Genomic DNA, 19,101 nt, shown 5'->3' with positions numbered 1-19,101 from the left:
GCTAAATGAGTGGTGTTGTGGTCTGTATGTGTATGTTAGCTTTCGTTTGAGTTAGCACATGCTAGTTAGCTACAGCTAACTTCAGCTCAAAGGGCATTACCCAGATGATAGTCAGACTCCTAAACTGCTGTATTTTTTAAATAGCGTGTCGATAGTTCGATAACGTCTATTTGCGTTGCCCACTTTGCATATGAATAAATGTCATCCTAAACTATATGTTTTCTCCTTTTAGGTTTATGACCCTGTGCAGCCATGGGTGACATGAAAACCCCAGATTTTGATGATCTCCTGGCTGCCTTTGACATCCCCGATGCTACGGGGTTGGATGGCAAAGAGACCGTCCATGGGGGACAGCAGGAGACGGAGAGTCATCTGAAAGACACGGGGACATGCCTCGATGACAGCTTGCCGAGTAACCCAACTGTCACAGCTGCAGATGTTCCAGCAGTAAGTGTTATTGTGAAAAACACAAGTCGCCAGGAATCATTGGAAGGCTTTGGGCCGACATTGCAAAATGGATTTAAGGGACCAGAGACCAAACCACAATCTGTTGACGTGACTAACTCCAGCTTTTCCAAATCATTTGTCACTGCTTCGAATGGGGAGAGTTCAGCAGGGCTGCTTAGAAAGGCACCTGTTCTGCGCAAGCTTGATGTAAAGCCGACATTTTCCCAGTCGCTCTCTCATTTTAGTCCCATCTCCAGTCCTGAATCTGAAGACACTAAGCAAACTAAAGATGAAATGGACCCAGAAGAGACATCCGGTTTCCCAGAAACCCCAGCTCTGATGGAACATTCAATGCCGGCCAATCAAAATAATCTGAACCTCACCATTATTGATGACTGTCCGATAGACTCTGATCATCCCCAGAACAGCAAAGCTGAAAGTGGTCAAATTGAGGACCCCACTGATGACAAAATGGATAAAACATCAAGACACCTCGCACCTCCCCCACCCAGTGTTAACCACAACTTTGACATTACTTGTAATTCAGGAACTTCCAAGAATGGTCCCACTCTTTATTCACATGTAAAACCTCAGACATCGAGAATATCCTCTTGTCTTGATGCACTAGTGGCGCTGAATGCCAGAAAGGATTCCAGAGAGTCGTCAGCGGTTCACAATGACTGTGTGAAAGCAAGCCCCACTGTGCCTATATCCCCGAGGAGTCCCAGAAGTCCACTTGAAGTTGTAAAACGGCTCATCAAACCCTCCGATAGTCCCGTAAGCATCTGCAGCGACAGTAGTGGCAAAGGCTCCCCTGCCATACCCAGAGTTAGAATTAAGACCATCAAAACGATGTCGGGGCAAATCAAACGCACAGTCACCAGCGTGGTGCCCGATTCGGAGACCGATGAACTTCATTCTGCGTGTGAAACCTCGCCATCCCAGAGTATGATGAGCGAAGATTCTTACGTTGACCTGTCTCCTCGTCGGCCTCAGAGTGGAGCTGCCGATGGAATACGAGCTAAAGGTGATGCCGCTCGTTCTTCATCAAAGGCTTCAAACAAAAAAACCGTGGCTGACTCACGGAGATCGAGCGTAACAAAGTCTGCGACAGGATTCCATAAAGCCGGTGGTTCTGTCAAACGCTCCGCCGCACATCACGGACAGAGACCAAAGAGAGCGTTGACCGCTGCTGGCCAAACGGCCGCCCCAAGCTTCCTTCCCAAGGCAATGCATTTAGCTAGCCTGAATCTGGTTCCTCACAGTGTCGCTGCTTCAGTAGCTGCACGATCCACCTCGCATCAGAAAAGCCACACACTCTCCTCTGCAGTGGACAGCACCGTCCCACTGGTGCATCAGGTCAAAAACGCCAAACCTCATCCATGCACGTCTGCTCCCAACACAGCAGCAGCGACCTTAAACCGACTATTGAACAATGCCAACCCCGTGCCTACGTACGTGCCCAACCTGAGCCCGCCTCCGGAGAGCGACCTGAACCTCCCGCCGCGTGGCTACTGCTGTCTCGAGTGTGGGGATTCCTTCGGGGTGGAGAGGAGTCTCGCGTATCATTACAGCAGGAGGAGTGTCCACATTGAAGTGGGATGCACGCACTGTGCGAAGACGATGGTGTTCTTCAACAAGTGCGCGTTGCTGGCACACGCACGCGAGCACAAGAGCAGCGGCGTGGTGATGCAGTGCACGCAGCTCCACATGAAGCCGATCGCAGAGGAACAAATGTTCGCGCCGCTTTTTACGGAACCGACGAAAGCGGACCCCTCGTCATCACCTTCGTCCAGGAGCCAGCCTGTGCTGCCCCTATATCCGGACAACGTCATTCGCCACAGACTCCGTTGTCTGGAGTGCAACAAACAGTTACCCGACTACAAAGCACTTGCCGGCCATTACCAGAGGCCCTCCGAAGATATGGAAGGACTAGTGAGTAGATGTTTGATTAAAATTGAACATGGACTCGCCTGTCGCAGCTTTGTTCAGCTTATCAAGTCTTTCGTGGCTTATGTTAAAGCGTAATTATTTCAACAGTCGAGTTTCCAGGATGTTGCAGACTGCTACGTTGCCAATATTTGCAGGTTGTAGCTCATCCTGAATGAGGCTTTAGGGTCAGTCTCGCAGTAATCTGTCATTTGTCCTCGTCAATATTCCAGTGAAAGAACACAGATAAAAAATGCATTCCATCTTTTGACTTCCCCAGCCTGATACTCGCAGCCCGAAGCTCAATCGAAGACATTCTTTGGGTGCTTTTTTTCAATTTTGTTTTTACATCTTGAATGAGACTTTTCTAGATTTTGGCTACAGTGATTTTAATACTTATTTCTGGGAGGAATTAATTTCATGATATTCATCCCAGAGAAAATGCACACATCAAGAAATACATCCTTGAATGGCTTTGTGTACTTTTGAATCCTATTCTCTTTTACTAAAACAGATTTGCTACGTGTGCTCCATGCTGTTACCCAACAAGTGCAGCTTCAGCGCTCATGAACGCATTCACGCTCACAAGTCACCTTACTGCTGTCCCGAGTGTGGCGCTTTGAGTCGCTCTGCAGACATACAAAAACACGTCAAGGAAAACTGTCTGCACTACGCTCGCACGGCTTGGTACAAGTAAGTCAGCGAGCATAAAAAGCGGTGCCTTAAAAAAAATAAAAATGCAATTCAGTGAGAACAGACGAGTGGCATGTGCTTCCTTTTCTTCAGATGTCTCCACTGTGACGTGGTGTTCAAGACCCTTCAAGGACAAAAGACTCACATCGAAGAAAAACACTGTGACATTTTGTTCAAGTGCTCCATCTGTCCGGTTGCCTTCAAGACCGCTGGCAGCTGCGAAGTGCATTTAAAAAATAAACACAATGCGAGCAGAATATCCCCTCAGTAAGCCAACACCTCATGACCTGGCTGTCAAAGCTGTTCATTTCTTTTGCAATACATTGAAACTGTTTTTTCTTCCCATTTATTTTGCAGGTCGATCTTTAAGTGTTCGTGTGAAGCGATGTTCAAGAAAAAACAGCTGCTGTTTGAGCATTTCCATCAAAACGCCAACAAGCGTGTTACATCCGTGTTCAAGTGTCCAGAATGCAACTCGGTCTTTCCACAAAAGTATCTGTTAATGCAGCACTTTAAGGTTTGCCTTGATTTTATTTATTTATAACGCAATGTTACATATGCTTATTGGAATTAAACATTAATACATGTACATGCTTATCCACTATAAATCCTGGTACATAATAATATAAATCTTGGTTGTCATACAATCTGGCAACACTGCAAAGTATCACATTTGTTGCTTAACTGCATTAATAAAAAAATAAGTTCCTTAAATAATGAGTAATTTGCATTCAGCTACCGAGGCGCTATAGCACATGATCATTAACATGAAGGACATGATAAAGTTTTGTTACCTTTTGTGATTTTTTTTTTTTGACATGTATTTGTTGTTTTGAAGGGCGTTCATGTAGGAAACGTGACGGCAGAGGCGGAGAACAGCAGCGCACACAGAGAGAATGCTGACACGGCATGTCACCTGGATGCTGATCCCATCCATCAGAGGGCTCGCTGCCCCGTCAAACACAAACATAGTGCCAGACAGAGGTCTGAGCAGGACGGCAGACACCACGTGAAACACACGGGCTGGACGTGTGGCGAGTGCCTGCAGTGGTTTCCTGTACGAGAGTCCTTCGTGTCTCACATGAAGACCACTCACGGAAAGGTGGGACATCATCACGTACACACACGGAAATGTCTCCTTGTGCAAAAATGTCATTAAAAAGAGGATAGAATAGAAGTGCCTGTTGAAATCTCGCAGTGAAGCATCTTGGTCATTCTTAAAGTGGCACTGAAGAAGGCTTAATTACTGTCATTGTTAATGTTGTACATGACACACAGCAATGAAATCACATTTTGTTCTGTTCACAATTCTTTTCACATGAGTATGAACAGTATTGTGATGTTACCATGACAACACTCATTTACTCAGATCGGCCTCAGTTCTGTGATTCCACCTACTTCCTTCAACTGGACACATAATCCTCGGATAAGGAATCATGACTTTATCATGTTATGAGCTACATACATATATATTTAAATATATATTTTATACATTAAATACATTGGAAATAATCTGAAGCTTGATATTGGTGGCATTATTTTGCTTATATGCCACTTTATCCTTGAAACGTGTGACCGAATGCATTTTTATCTCTAATGTGTATTTATTGAGTTTATCTTATTGTTTTCATGATGTGGCTGAAGTAATAAAAAAAATGCTTGATCTTGGAAGTTGAACAAAATGATAAGTGCTGTCAAATGCCGTGGCTCACTCGAGCACAACTTGTGCAAGGAATGTCGTAAATAAAATGGTCAATTGCAAAAGGTTGACGGCATCAAATAAATAAAACAGCATTTCAGCACCACAGGTGAAGTCAGGAATTGCTTCTGAGAACATTGCGTTCTGGCGTTTAAACTGTTAAAGTGTGAGTCGACCAAACAGACTGGAACAAGCTGCAGCCAAAAGTGATGCCCTTTCGCTGATTGAGCTTCATGCTGAACTGCCCTGATTTGGTCATCTAAATTTGTGTTGGTTTTCAAATTTGCCTGTCTGTACAGGTTAAAACTTCCCTTTGTATCTGAGTGTGGTACACTGTATTGCTTGGTACCGTGAGGAATAAAATGTAATTATTGTTATTCAAGCAAACATTGTTCCTCTTGTTTTCCCAACAGCCAGTCAAGAAGTATCCATGTCAACATTGTGAACAGTCTTTCAAGTCTACAAGCATTCTGAGAAGACACATTCGCAATGATCATGATGGAAAAAAGAAAATGTATACTTGTTGGTAAGTTTCAAGATTTTTATATCTAAAAATGAATAAAGAAATCACCATTAAGTCTTCACATGGTTCATTCTAACTCCTCAGGTATTGCACGGATATTAAGACGATATTCACGACAAGTGTGATGTTGAAGAACCACATCAGCCTAATGCATGGAATTAAAAATCCTGATCTTGGCCAAATGCCCGAAACAGCTATCCAGGATTCAAAAAAGAATTTGGAGAAGGTAGTGGAGTTCACTATTTTCAACACAATCCTTGAAATAATAACCGCAAGGATAAATCACATGATGTTACTCGTCATCATTTAAAAGTGCGGGTCTTCTGTGTTTTGCAGGGCCTTGTATCAGACACCTCTGCTCTGGACTCAAAGGGAGAGGAGGGGGATCGCACTTTCTGTCATGAGGCTCCTTCAGCAAAGGGTCTCAAAACTACATTCCGGTGCTCCAAGTGCGGTTTCATCACGGACGAGAGCGCACAGTTCCAGCGGCACATACCGCAGCACAAAACCGATGGAAACACTCCTCAGTGCCTTCACTGTGGCCTGTGTTTCACTTCTTCACTGTCACTCAACAGACATATTTTCATTGTTCACAAAATCAAAGAAGGGGCGGAGACGAAGGTTAGGGAGATGGAGCAGGATACTCGGCCGGCGGATGCCGGCGATGTGAATGACTCGTTGCCGGGCCTAAATGAATCTGAGCCCGCACCGGGAGAAGAGCCAGGAAGTCTGCACAGCAACACGACTGCAAACTGTAATTCAAAGCTGGGCGCTCCTCCTCAGGCACAAGCTGTGTCTCTCCGGTAGCAGGAGCCGTCGCAGCACCTCTGTCACGTTTTCACGTGAGCGGGATGCACGATGTTCTGCATGGAGGCGATTCTAAGTGTTTGCTCTCAAGTTAAAGGTTGTGCAGTATATTTGCGCAAATCCATAACATTTAGCAGAAAGATGTATTTTCATAAGAACAGTTAATCCTTTTTTTTAATCCATTTATTCCACTTTGCATGTGTACGATATTCATCTTGCATTTCAGATGTAACTACACACATTACAGATGATTTAGTTTTTAGTTTTCAGCTGTTTTCTTCCACCCTGCCGGGAGACTCAGGAATGTCTTTTAGCTTTTCAGTTTAATATTGATCGATGGATTTAACAGGAAAAGGATTTCCTCTTCAACAACAGTTTTAATTGCTTATTTTGAGGTATTAAATACTGCAAACTATTACGTGAATGTGATTCAGTTTTTTGACATGACTTGTTTCGCAAAGTCAGAATTGAATCGTTCAATGTTCATTTAAAAGCCACATTTCTGTGTTTTAGTCCAGAGTTATTTGAACATTATCCTGTGACATGGTTAAAGCTCGGCTACACAAACGAATACTTGGCTTTCTGACATGCGTGTGTTTTACGTTCATTGAACATCTTTAATTTGTGGTCACGGGTCTTTTATCACAATTGGCCTTTTTTTTAATAGTGATTTTCTTTTCTCTTGTTTAGGCATTCAGGAAATATGGGAAGGTAGTGAATGTGTGGTGCCGCAGTATTGATAATACCTCAAGTGATCAGCAGTGTAATTTGCAAATAGACAGTAAATGTGTCGGATTACGGCACATTGTTTTGGATCTTCAAGTTAAGGCATGAAAGTGGAGTCTGGAATTATTTTATATGAATCACGACCTGTTTACAGTAACCCTTGCATAATGTATTCATGGATTTTTCCTCTAACCCACGATCATGTCAAAGGAAATACATTTCCTAGCAGTCCCCATAATGGCAGTACTCTTTGTTCACAGGTCTTGATTTGCAAAGCAGCAAATATTGTTTTGTGTTCAATACACGACAATTCCTACCTCCGTGGTTAATGGCAGTGATTGTGAAATGATAAAAGTGTTAGAGGAATTGCAGATAATCTCAGTGCAATGCTAAACGTAAAAGTAAATGTGTAATAGCCCACATTAGATTTTATAAATTATGTTGGGAATGAAAAGACTATGGTCATATTGACTTGAGTGCTTTCTAAGCTCTTTTTTCCCCATTAAGTCCTTGAGTCATCAAAAGTAGCTGTTGAAGTGCACGGGATGAAAAGAGTGATGTTCTCTATTTTTTTTTTTTTTTACACTTGTTGAACTATTTGTAATTTTGATAGTGTTCAGTGCGGACTTGTATAGGAAGGTAATTTGTGCAGTGCAGCCCTGGAGCCATTACACCTACCCAGCATGCAGTGGCCCATGTGCCTTGCTGTAATGTATACTTCAAGTACTTACAAATAAATCAATGCGTTGATTTACATATCTGTTGTTTCTTTTGCAGTTCAGACTTATTTGTGTACTAAAATACTGGGTTCCCAGGGAGAAAATATGTAAACAAATAAATGTAGTAGAGTAGTAAAGGAATGTGAGCGCATTCCTCCACCAAAATACGGGCGCACATTGCTGAAGCATCAGCGACGCTTCTCAGGCATTACTTGACTTGTAGGTCATGTGGCACTCTAATGTGCATCAAAAACAAGCCAATCACAGATGGATGACTTCATCTCATTGGAATATTGAGACCACCCTCCTTCTATATAACCAGGTGTCCCCAAAGAAACAGAAAATTCATTTCACGGCACGTCACACCTGAGGAATGAGAGACACCTTGACAACGATCTGCCGAGCAGGACTCCTGTCTTCTTTTATCCTTATTTCATACATTACCATGACATCTTCAATGAGCCTCGATTTAACAGAGCTGAGAAATAAAATGTCTACAATTAAGGTGAATCCAAGGGGGAATCTGTGGGCAACAGGTAAGAGACAACACTAACTGGGCGAATCATTTTTTAAGTTACTGTTAAAAATGTACATTGAGATTGTTTTGTCTGTTAATTAGGGCATTTCATGGGAAAGAAAAGTCTGGATGATTCCTATAAGGAGTCTGAAGATGGGCAAAAAGCTGCTATTCCTCCGTATCGTGTGGGTCTGCAGGGACTGCTCATTCAAATGTTGAAAACTGTCCAACTAACACAACAGAAAGTGAACATGTTAGTTTTATTATTCTCTTTATTACTATTATCATTATTATTACTATTATAACTCCATCTCCTGTTCAACTGCTTTTTCTCCATTCATTTAGAAAAGAAGGCGATCCTGTCTGAGGAACACTGCAGCCATCTGTTTAAAAATCAGAAATGTAACAACGTGAAATATTGCTGAAGAAGATTTTGAAGAGCACATTAAGAATATGTTGATTGATTGATTGATTGATTGATTGCTTTATTTCGAACATGCAATTTAAAAAGAAACAAACAAACCGAAAACAATGATATGAATGAATGAAACTTGAATTTATATAATCGTATACATTACATTATATGTAACAATGTGACCAGTCTTTGTTCTTAATGTTAATGTAGGTCCACCTAATAATAAACTCCTTCTGAAACCCAGAGCATTTGTCAAGCTCTTTGATTTTGTTGTTGTTGTTGTTGTTCTTTTTCCTGTTGCTTAATTGTCATTCCAGTTGACCAATCAGAATTATTGTGGGGCGGGTCTTAGAGCCAGGGTTCGTGGTTTGATATCGCATCCGGGTCACAACGGCACGCTCTCCGCATCATAGCTATTAGCTAGGCTAGTCCAGTTGATGCGGTATTATCATGCCTCTCGTAGTGATGTGCGGCTACCCCTGTAGCGGTAAAACGCGGAGGGCGGAAGAGCTGAAGGTGTACTTTGAGCAGAACTGTGACCGCCAGGTTCATATTGTAGGAGACGGACCTCTGGGTGTTGACAAGAACGTTGTTTACGCAGGCGAGTTAAGCTAACTCAGTGATCAGTCTGTTTGTTGTGCTTTGAAGTAGCTAGCTTGCTTGGGTAGCTATGGAGGCTAGGTTTTAGGACATGATAAAAAAAATATATGTTATTGTTAATTTAGATATAGACTATATTGAAAATAATAACAGTTTGTCAGTGCTGTTTGGCGTGGGTTTTGATGAATGAGCTTTTTTATGCAGCACTTAAATAGTTGTCATATTTTAACCCTTTTATTAAATCACGCACTAATCTAAATTCCAATAACTCGTACGCAATCAAAACTGGTCTGCTCGAATGAAGTAAGTTATATTTATAATTTATGTAAATTCAATCATAAGTCCTTATTCATGCACAACACAACACAATACAGTGTACTGGTTGTCTGGATTCTTTTTTTTATTGCCAGTCAAATAAGTGAAATTATTTTTAATAATTGTATTGGTATTCATCTAAATATTAATCAGTTATGTTGCAGACAGGATTCTTTGAGTGATTGCTGCTAAACATTTTTAACTTGTTGGAATATATTGCAGATTCTCAGAAGGAAAAAAATGTCAGATCATCTCTTAAAGCTGAAGTTGAGAGGTCAGTTATTCCGATGTGTTTTTGGATTGGATTTATCACAGACGCTCTATCATCACAGCCATATTAACCTTTATATAACATGTTTTTTAGGAAAGTCAACAAGGATCACATTGTAATCCTGGATTCATTGAATTACATTAAAGGTAAACCTTCCGTCTAGTCGTTTATCGTGGAGACAGATATTTGTGCAGGCTTTTCCCTTTAACGTTGAAATATCTTACAGGTTACCGCTATGAACTTTTCTGTCTCATCAAACATGCACAGACGCCATTCTGTCTGGTAAGTATGCTTGATAAAATATATATATATATTTTTTTACAAGCATTAACCACAGCTCAAAGTCATACATGTCTATTTTTGATGAAGGTCTACTGTTTGACATCAGATGAAGTAAGTTCAACACTGAATAAAAACAGAGACGCTGCTGAGCAGTACTCCCAGGAGATGTAAGTGAAAAGCCTCGAAACACTGATTCCCATTTCTAGTCCGATTGTCTCCTCTGGGTAGTTTTAACAGTACATTTTAGCTATTGAATATCATACTGTCCAATATTATTTATTTTTATTTCCTGTCTTTTGTGCTTTGTAGCTTGGATGCATTAGTTTTGAGATTTGAAGCTCCAGACTCCAGAAACCGGTGGGACAGTCCCCTCTTCACCATCCTGAAAGATGATACGCCCCCATATGAAGACATTTCTGATGCACTTTTCAAAAGAAAAGCACCTCCACGTAACATGTCAACGCAGAGTGTAAGAGGCAAATGTTCTTGGTTATTATTTTTTATTTCCTATACAAACCTGCAGTAGACGTATGTGCATGCTCTGCTATGCCTGCTCTTTGATTATGGGATCTTAACAGATGTTAATTTCTCTGCAGCAACCTTTGTCATCTGCAAACTTCTTATACGAGCTGGACAAGATAACCCAAGACGTGCTAATGGTATGTCTTCCCCTGTTCTGTTGCATTCCGTCTGATGTCTTTGCTAGTTGTAAAAATATGACCTTCTGTTCGAAATGTATTCAGTAAAGTTATTTATCATTATTTCACAGGCAATTTTTGACGCACAGAAGACGAGTGTTCCAGGGGATCTCATTTCAGTTCCAGGAGCAACAGAAAAGATATCCTTTAAACATGTCTACCTATCCACATTTTAATTTAAAAGACAATTTTAAGCCTTTTCAGTTAAACTGAATACAGTATTTCTATTTTCACATGGCGTGTTGCAAGGCCAGGTAGCGCAGCGATCATTCTCAGCTAATTTGTATTGCCTCTTACTTTGTGCTGACTTCTCATTCCAGGTAAATTCACATTCACTCACATGTCGGTAAAGCACTCCATATGAGACGATGTCTTGGCTTTAAAGAAGGTTACAGCCAGTTGCTGTTAAAGGTCTTTTCTGTAATAACATACTGTGGGATTCAAGAAACTGATTACGCAGATAAGCGGATTTTTTATTAGCAGCCGCTTTCAGAAGCCAACGCTTCGATTTTCTCCTTTGAAAGTGTGGATCAAAGCAAAAACTAAAAAAGTACATTCCGTTCTGCAGCAGACAAACTTTACAGGTACTCATTTGAATTTGCGATTACATCAGTAATATTCAGAACTTGGATCTTGTTTCATTGTTCATTTACCCGTAAATGTTGTCATGTGATATTGTGAGCTTCAGAAGTTTTTGATCTGGTAATTATTACTGTAATGGTGCCCAGACGTATTTTAATAAACGCGAGGCTGATTTTCCGTGTTCGTGTGAGAAGCCGGTTTCAAACGCCAACGTCTGCACTCAAATGACCTTAACCTGACGATGAACATCGAGCTCACCAGAAGCGTCAACATGGCGGAGCTGAGGAAGTTACGGCGCCAGTTCATCAGCTACACCAAGACGCACCCAACAGAGTCTGAACACATTTGCAATATGTTTGTCCAGTATTTAAAAAGGAGTCTACACTGAAGTAGAATTGGTTTCGGTCTCTTATTTTCTGTAACAAATAAATTTGTTTAAATATTCTGTTTGTGTATTTGTAACCTAGACAGCGCTTGACAGAGAGCTCGGGTTCCACAGTGATACGTAGCACCTAAAAGCAAAAGTTTTATAGATTGAGCCTTGTAATAATGACACTGATTCAAAGAATCCTGTCTCAAGAATTTGCATTCACGTTGTTTCTTGTCATTTGTTTCTTTATTCCAGAAAAAAAAAAAATCAGTAATGGCTTCTGTTGTAGGGATCTGTTCCTTAAAGCTGCTTATGCTTGTTTGGAATTCCAAAGCAAAAATACTGCTGAGTAAAGCTCTTACGAGGATTTCTGTTATATAAGCAGACTGTGAGAACAACAGAAGAGCAGGAAGTACCGGTCATTACTGTGGATTTATCCTTCTGAAATAATTTGTGAGGTTTGCTTAGTCATAGAATAATAATTTATTAAATGACTTGCCATTATGTATGATACCAGTAAAAACAAAAGTCAGAGAATCCCAGTTTTTATTGAAAGACGGGCTACAAAATATGTTTTTTCTCACAATGTTAAACGTTAAGATACCGGGGTTAGATCAGCAAGGAGATAAAATCAAACAAAGTGACAGAGAAAAGTAAGTAACTCGTGTAAGGGAAATTATTGTGACAATAGCATGAAGTATTTGAAGTATATCCCTCACTTACAGGTTTGTAGTTTTTTTCTTCAGAGGCACAGCAGTGCCAAAGATTCTGTCCCAATGACTAAAGAAGGGAGCGTAGTTGCTGCTCGGCTTCTGGTGGTGCATGTCGTGAGCTGGTGCGCCACCCAGCAGCCCCAAAGGCACCATGTGGTTGAGGGTCCAGGGAAAGTCATAGCCAATATGATCCTCCACAGACATCCAGATGCTGAAAACAGTAATGCTCCATATCGTCAGCGGGTGACACTTCAAGAGAATCGGGTCCAGGTTGCTCCAGAATCCAACAGTTATTAGTTCTGGGATGCTGAGCTGTTCAGTTGACCAAGAGAACGGTGCCACGTATTCGTGGTGGACTGCATGGATCCACCGGTAAAGCTGCAGATGTTTGTGATGTATGAAATGCCAAATGTAGTACTGAGTGTCGAATAGGAGCAGCACGGCCAATCCATCGATGAATACCTCGTACAGAGTAGGAGCATCCTCAGGCATTATTGGTGCAGGCAGAAAGAACGTGCTAATTATTACACTTGGCAAAACAAAGAATACGTGGTTGTATAGCGCTGTCATGAAGCTCTTAGTCATCATTCCAAATGTTGGCTGCCTGCCTGGTTGGATCTTGTACTGATAGAATAAGGGCACTCTATCTCCCACTAGATCAAGAACAGCAAAAGGTATGCTGAAGAAGACGTAGCTGGAGAAGGCAAGAAGCACGGGGAAGAGAGGAGACGAGATGAGAGGCAGGTGGTGAAAAAGCAAATAATCCCAGTGCGGCTGCAGCAGAAGGTCCGAGGCCCCGGAGGGCAGGTCACTGATGTTATCCATCTTGCTGTGGTTCAGAGAGCTGCTGCTGCCCGGGATCAACACAAAGTTCTGCCTTTATATAGTGGAGTTAAACTGGAGGTGCTTTCTCTAAACCACAACGGACCGGCAGCTTTTTTCCCCCCTCCCGTTATTCAACTTGTGTTCACAAGCTTAGCAGACGAATTAGACACAATAATTAGATTCTTTATAGACCCTACTACTACAAGGTTCGACACTGACTGGACAAACACATTTTGTTTTGTCAGGTTTCAAGCCTGAATTGCAGAATTGATTTCTCAACATCACACAGTGAAATCACTACGTAATAATTGTCCATTATAGTGTTGATGAAACATTTTATTTTTGCATTGGTGTGTAAATATAGCTTATAGTCACAATGTCTTAATAGAATTTACAATCTGAACATTTAGACACTTCAAGCTGAAAAATCATAAGATAGTCTGATCCAACGATTATTAGTTACTGAGAATAGACCAAATGGTTTATTCTCCTACAATACAGGTTAAGGTCATGTTTGATTACAACGTGTAAACTGATCAAATAATCTACATGAATTTCTGCATTGAAGAGAATAAAAACTCATTCAGTTTGTTATACAATATTGAAGTATTAAATCTTACTTATTAGATAAATCGGAGCTTCCCACTTTCATGATCATGCTGTGATTTGGTAAGAAAACTGTCAATTTCATTGAAATCAAGAAATGAATTTTAAACAGCTACTTCTTCTGAATGGCCGCCTTCCTTGAAACTGTTTTGTTGGCATTGACGTACTTCTGTCGATCGTTTCTGAATAGGAACAGAAAAAAACCGAAGCTAAAGCTTTTTTCTCACTGAAGGAATTGCCATTATTTGTGGTTCATAAAATGTTTCCACTGCTACCATGCTAATAATAAACATGAACGAAATATACCTGCTCATTTTGACTTTGCTTCTGCATCCCAGTCCCCCTTCCCAGTGGCTGGTGTGAGCGCCTCTCGTCAACATGTTTCCACAACTGATGCAAGGCTTTCCGTTGCTGTATGGCTGCAACAACAAACGACGTAGGGGAAGACTTATTCAAATGTTTGTGTTACATTTGTATGACTGTAAAATTAGCTTTAAGAAGCAGATCAAGCCTTTATTTTATTCCACAACTGGGAAGTTATTTTTACACTCACATTTTTTTTCTCTCACACATATAGGCAACAATACACACAAAAAGCCTATATATATATATATATGCAATGGTGAGCTGGCGTCTCATCCAGGGTGTACCCTGCCGTTTGCCCGTAGTCAGCTGAGATAAACGGCTGGAGCAGTGATAAACGGCTGCAGACGATGAATGAATGGATGGGGAGAGAGATGGGTGGACTGACTGCCCCGATAGCAGGGTTTAGTGCCAGGCTCAAGGGCACCTCAGCAGTGCTCACAAGGTGAACTGCCCTCTCTACAGTTACCAGTCTTTGGTCTATACTGGCCTTGGACTGGCCCTCCTCCAGTCCCCAAGCCAAGTTATTTATGTTTTCATTTGGAACAAAATGTAGCATTTTTTTTTCAATAAATAAGTCAATAAATGTGATTTTAAAATGTAAATTAGACTTATTCTAATACACTAACAGTTAAATAAGGCTAAATATCAGAATAAGCTCCTTATCATGTTTATTCCATGGTAAGTCTATAGCTTGCCTGTTCTTTGGCACAGTAGCCACAGATCATCCTGGTGGCCAGCTCCATGGGGTGGTCTTGGTCCACGTCGTGGCACACATCACAGGGGTAAGCGCGTCCACAGCAGGGAAATCTGAGGGCAGTCGGTGGCAGAAAGCTTTTCACAGAGCTTTTGTGACATGAAATGAAATGTGAAGTGAGACAGGACACAAGGACGGAGATACCTTAACCAGCGATGGCTCTGTTTATAATGATTGCATGCTCCCTTCTCTGGCAGTGGCTTCCCTTTCTGCACAGCCGGGTCTCTGATCGTCTTATAATTAACACCACAATCCCTGGGATCTGCGCAAAGAGATCAAAACCCCACTATACTATGGATAAAAGTATTTTATAGGTGCATAAGTCCGCACATTTGGAGGTTTTTGTGAAATTCGTACGTTCTTCAAGAATAATGTTGTAATATTTGTCAGAGAGCAAACTAGGAGATCAAACGCTGATCCATTTGCAATCACATATGGGAGAGCGCTCACCTGTTTTGTTGGCGCGTGGCTGAATATACTGGAATCTTGTGCTGTCAGCCATAAAACTCAGTTTGCTGTGGCAGTGTTCACAATTAAACTCCTTCATTTGACCAAAGGAAATGTTCTGAGGGAAAACACAAGACTGGTCAGCTCAGTAAAGAGCAGAGAGCTCGTCGGGGGGGGCGTTTTTATATCATTTCAGTTGTGCGGTTTTAAGCCGGACAGGCATCCTCACCTGCACAGGACCATCCTGGGAGCAGCTGAGGCAGCCCACAGTGAGTTCACACTCCTGGAGCACCAAGTCAGAAGGCACAGCGTTGTGAAGGTCCAGGTACCCCAGGACATCGCTGTAATGATGCAGCAAGCAGGGCCTGAATGCAGCATTGATACTGGCGCTGCACTTTTCACACTGAGCTGTGCAGGGTGTCCTCCCGTTCAGCATCAGGTCTGCTGTAACCTTACACCTGCATGCAACAGGCAAACATTAGAACGCTGGGAGGGGCTACCGGAGGCCCCGTCTGTGACACAAGTGTAACATTGAGATCTTTTCCCTTACCTGTTACACTGAAGACAAACCGTGATTTGCTGAGCCGCCACAGTAGCGGTGTTCTCCCCGAGCCTCAGTCCCAGCAGCTTCACCTCTGTGCCTCTGCGTGGATCGCTGATCCTGATGTTCTCCACTAGATGAGTGGCTTCCTCCTCCTGCAGCTGCTGCTGTCCATCGCCGCCCACAGCTTCCTGCTGCACTAACCGTCCTCCGTCCATTGACCCCACATCTTTAATCTTTTCCAATTCCCCTTCATCGCCAGCGTCCCCGTCTGCATCTACAGCGGTGGTGTCTGCAGCAGCATCATTCCCATGTTTTTCAGATACTGCTGCCTGGAGCTCCTGGTATGAGATGAACTGGAATCCAGCCTTTTCCAAGTCAATATCTTTTTTCAACTAAAAAAACAAAAGATTTTAAAAACAGCATTGAGTCAATAATATAAAGGAATTATTCACAGGTTATTACAAAGGGGAAACTCGTGATCAAATTCACCATCTCCTCCTCAAGCAGGCTGCCGTCTCACCTGTCTGGCTCCTTCTGTGAATAGTCTCTCCAAATTGCGATCTAACCAGCGAACAAACGGTCGGAAGAGCAGCTCTACCTTTCCAAGAAGCTGGTTGGTCGCATGCTTGGCTTGAAGCCACTCCGACGCCGCTTGCTGAACATGTCTTTTTAACCAGAAATGTGTAACAAATGTCAACACAAATGACTCTAAACATTATATGATAAATAATCGGCACCTTTTACCTTGCCATTACTGACGGCAGATCCTGATCCAATGGTATATCCAATGTGAAAATCTATCGACAAAACGTATCAAAAATGATGAGAAGCTATTCTTTCCGGCTTTATAACAAGTTATTGCATCATTGAAATTCAAAGGGCACAGTGTAAATGCTGAGCAGTGGCCTTTACCTGCTGGGGATAACTCTCTGGGAAGGTCACCATGATGTCGATTTCTTTCAGGTCAAAAGGCTTTAAGTTAAAACGCAGAGTTAGTACATTAGATACGCTGTGGAGTAATTCTCATCTGTGTAATGTACTACCAGCCTGCCTGCACACGGTTCTTCACTTCCTTTCCACATTCTCTCCATCAATCTGCACTGTTGACCCGAGGTAGCTGAAGTCCTCTACCTGCTTTACGTCTACTCCTGCGTCTGTTCCTCCTGGGATCTTCTCATTTACACACATGTACTCTGTTTTACTCCTGCTCACCTTTGTTCCTCTCTTTTCTAGAGCAGACCTCCTCACACTGAGTAAAATCACTATGGGTGCTGTTACAGCATATTAGCATTGGCATTAGTATTAATGGAGAGGCTTCAGCGCATAACCTCCGTGCTCTACCACAGTCTCACACTTTGATAATCAGCTAAAGAAAAGTTAACAAATTAAAACTTTACTGAGCTGTATTGCAGAAATATGTGACTAGATTTTAGGTGCGTGTTATTCAAGAAATAAAAAGGAGAAAAAAGAAGCATTTACCCAATCTGGATCAGTGGCTGTGACATTCACCCTGTAGTAAGTAATGTCGCAGCCACTTTGCTCCTGAATAATGAGCTTGTCTTTGGGAAAACGCTTCCTCAACTGCTTGATCTCTGTGTCTCGTAGCTGCTTGGCAACATCTTCTGTCAGCTCACACAGCTTGACCGCCTGCAGAATGCTGGGAGTGGGTACTGGAGGTCCCACTGTCACAGGTCTCGTGTGATTGCCAGCAACAGGCTGGTCATCCAATGGGGGAAACTGAGATGGGTGCCAGAAGCGACATCTGTCTTCCATAGCGCAGTGGCCTGAGATAAAGTAGCGACAGGCGCGGCGATCACGGGATGGGGCAACCGTGGGGCTTGTGAGCGGGGGCCTGAGCCCGACATATCTTCCAGAAGTCTCTGCCTTTTGAGATGTGTCATCCGATTGTTTAGGTATCTGGACATTTTTCTTCTCGTGACCTTTGACCTCATCTCTTGTATGTAGGAATCTGCATTTCTTCCCAAAATTGCAGTGTCTTCCTTGAGAGAAAAAGCGACATAACTGTTGCGTGTGACAGCCAGGCTCGGATTCCAGCACCTGCTCTCTGTCACCATCCTCCATCATTGTTTACACCTGAATGCATACAACAACACATATTCTTAAACATGTATCTGTATCTTTTATATCTACAGTATTTAAAACATATAGGGTCAATTAGAAGAGCGAGATAGAATCTGTTCTCTTTACTTATATTTTCCTATGAAATGAATGTGAAGAATAAAAGATTCAAAAAACTGCAAAAACTCAAGTATGTACCTAACGAACCTCCCAGAGCACTGAGGACAATTATTAAACTCGACTGCTCCAGATTCATTATATTTCTATCACTCAATGACTGCCTACCTTAGTAATGTATAACAAGAAATCTACTTATATTAACTTCTAAAAAGCTTTGATTTAATCTGCATTAAAATTGTTTTAAGCATTTCCACTGTTTCTACATCAGTTATCATTTGTTGCAATAGTTAATTGTTTATTTTGTGTCTCTTGTATTATGCGCTATTTGAATGTTAATCATTTGCCTTTGTGGTATTTTATTACCCTGCAGAGCACAATGATTTGCCTTGTAGTATAAAATGTCCTTTACCCTACTTCACCTTGTCTAAAGTGAATGTATATAAAAATGTGCCCAGCGTGTGTACAGGGCTAGGCGATATATCAACTTTTAGTTTTGATGATTAAGTATTTTAAATAATACTTTTATTAGACTTTAATTAACCTTACAGTTTGTCTAACAGGGATTCGCGTCATATTAATCTGATCCATCTCTTAATTTAATAGCATGTTGTTTTTCACGCTTTAATCTGCTTTAAGAGGCAGATTAAAATCATAACGCGATCTGAACTACGTGGACAGATATCTTGTCCATATTAGCCAATTCAATAACATAATATCTCATTGTTATAATAATACATAAATTAAATTACCCGCAGGTCCGCCGTGATGTTTATTCCAGGTGTCAGAAGAGGGCTTGTCAACAATGCGACGCTACAGGAAACGTATTCGTGCCCCGTGATTGGCGCAGTATTTTGACGTCATCAGACGCGACTACGTGCTGAAGCTCAGCCCTTCAAGTGCTGCAGGAATGTGTTTTGTTTTGCAGTTTCTTGACACAGTCAAGCAGGACTCATGTTAAAGGTTATAGGGATATTTGCTTGTTGGAAGTTCCTCCTCGTTTTAAATCACTGGCCTAGAAACAGCCGCTGGTAAACAGTCACGCCTTAAACTCCAA

At 41.8% G+C, this 19,101-nt stretch overlaps 4 protein-coding genes across 5 annotated transcripts; 2 read left to right on the top strand and 2 right to left on the bottom strand.

Moving 5' to 3' along the window:
- The first annotated feature begins 252 nt into the window (after positions 1-252).
- znf592 (zinc finger protein 592) lies at positions 253-6,098 on the top strand. The gene is made up of 8 exons (XM_068739913.1): positions 253-2,382; positions 2,891-3,069; positions 3,163-3,336; positions 3,427-3,586; positions 3,908-4,171; positions 5,182-5,294; positions 5,376-5,517; positions 5,628-6,098. Exons 1-8 carry the CDS (start codon positions 253-255, stop codon positions 6,096-6,098), a joined length of 3,633 nt encoding a protein of 1,210 aa, XP_068596014.1.
- Positions 6,099-8,879: 2,781 nt separating this feature from the next.
- Positions 8,880-11,662, top strand: kti12 (KTI12 chromatin associated homolog). The gene is made up of 9 exons (XM_068739581.1): positions 8,880-9,076; positions 9,613-9,664; positions 9,755-9,807; positions 9,888-9,943; positions 10,031-10,110; positions 10,253-10,412; positions 10,540-10,602; positions 10,713-10,781; positions 11,471-11,662. The coding sequence occupies exons 1-9, from the start codon at positions 8,926-8,928 to the stop codon at positions 11,609-11,611; spliced, it is 825 nt and encodes a 274-aa protein (XP_068595682.1). The 5' UTR covers positions 8,880-8,925; the 3' UTR covers positions 11,612-11,662.
- Positions 11,663-12,156: 494 nt separating this feature from the next.
- ch25hl1.1 (cholesterol 25-hydroxylase like 1, tandem duplicate 1) lies at positions 12,157-13,313 on the bottom strand. The gene has a single exon (XM_068739175.1). It carries the CDS (start codon positions 13,129-13,131, stop codon positions 12,313-12,315), a length of 819 nt encoding a protein of 272 aa, XP_068595276.1. The 5' UTR covers positions 13,132-13,313; the 3' UTR covers positions 12,157-12,312.
- A 133-nt stretch (positions 13,314-13,446) lies between these two features.
- On the bottom strand, positions 13,447-18,886 carry si:dkey-24l11.2 (uncharacterized protein LOC100034462 homolog). Of its 2 annotated transcripts, none has more exons than XM_068739174.1 (12): positions 18,797-18,886; positions 17,328-17,942; positions 16,761-16,820; positions 16,593-16,645; positions 16,369-16,513; positions 15,855-16,240; positions 15,534-15,762; positions 15,290-15,422; positions 15,002-15,119; positions 14,799-14,910; positions 14,044-14,156; positions 13,447-13,919 (listed from the first exon to the last, which is right to left on the bottom strand). In XM_068739174.1, exons 2-12 carry the CDS (start codon positions 17,931-17,933, stop codon positions 13,850-13,852), a joined length of 2,025 nt encoding a protein of 674 aa, XP_068595275.1. In that variant the 5' UTR covers positions 17,934-17,942; positions 18,797-18,886; the 3' UTR covers positions 13,447-13,849. The 2 variants fall into 2 exon arrangements, with proteins under 2 accessions (XP_068595275.1, XP_068595274.1); XM_068739173.1 differs by having other exon boundaries at positions 15,308-15,422.
- Between the last annotated feature and the right edge of the window lie 215 nt (positions 18,887-19,101).

Source organism: Brachionichthys hirsutus, chromosome 5 (genome assembly GCF_040956055.1).
Source record: "Brachionichthys hirsutus isolate HB-005 chromosome 5, CSIRO-AGI_Bhir_v1, whole genome shotgun sequence".
NCBI classification, from domain to species: Eukaryota; Metazoa; Chordata; class Actinopteri; order Lophiiformes; family Brachionichthyidae; genus Brachionichthys; species Brachionichthys hirsutus.
This window is presented reverse-complemented; position numbering and strand designations above follow the sequence as displayed.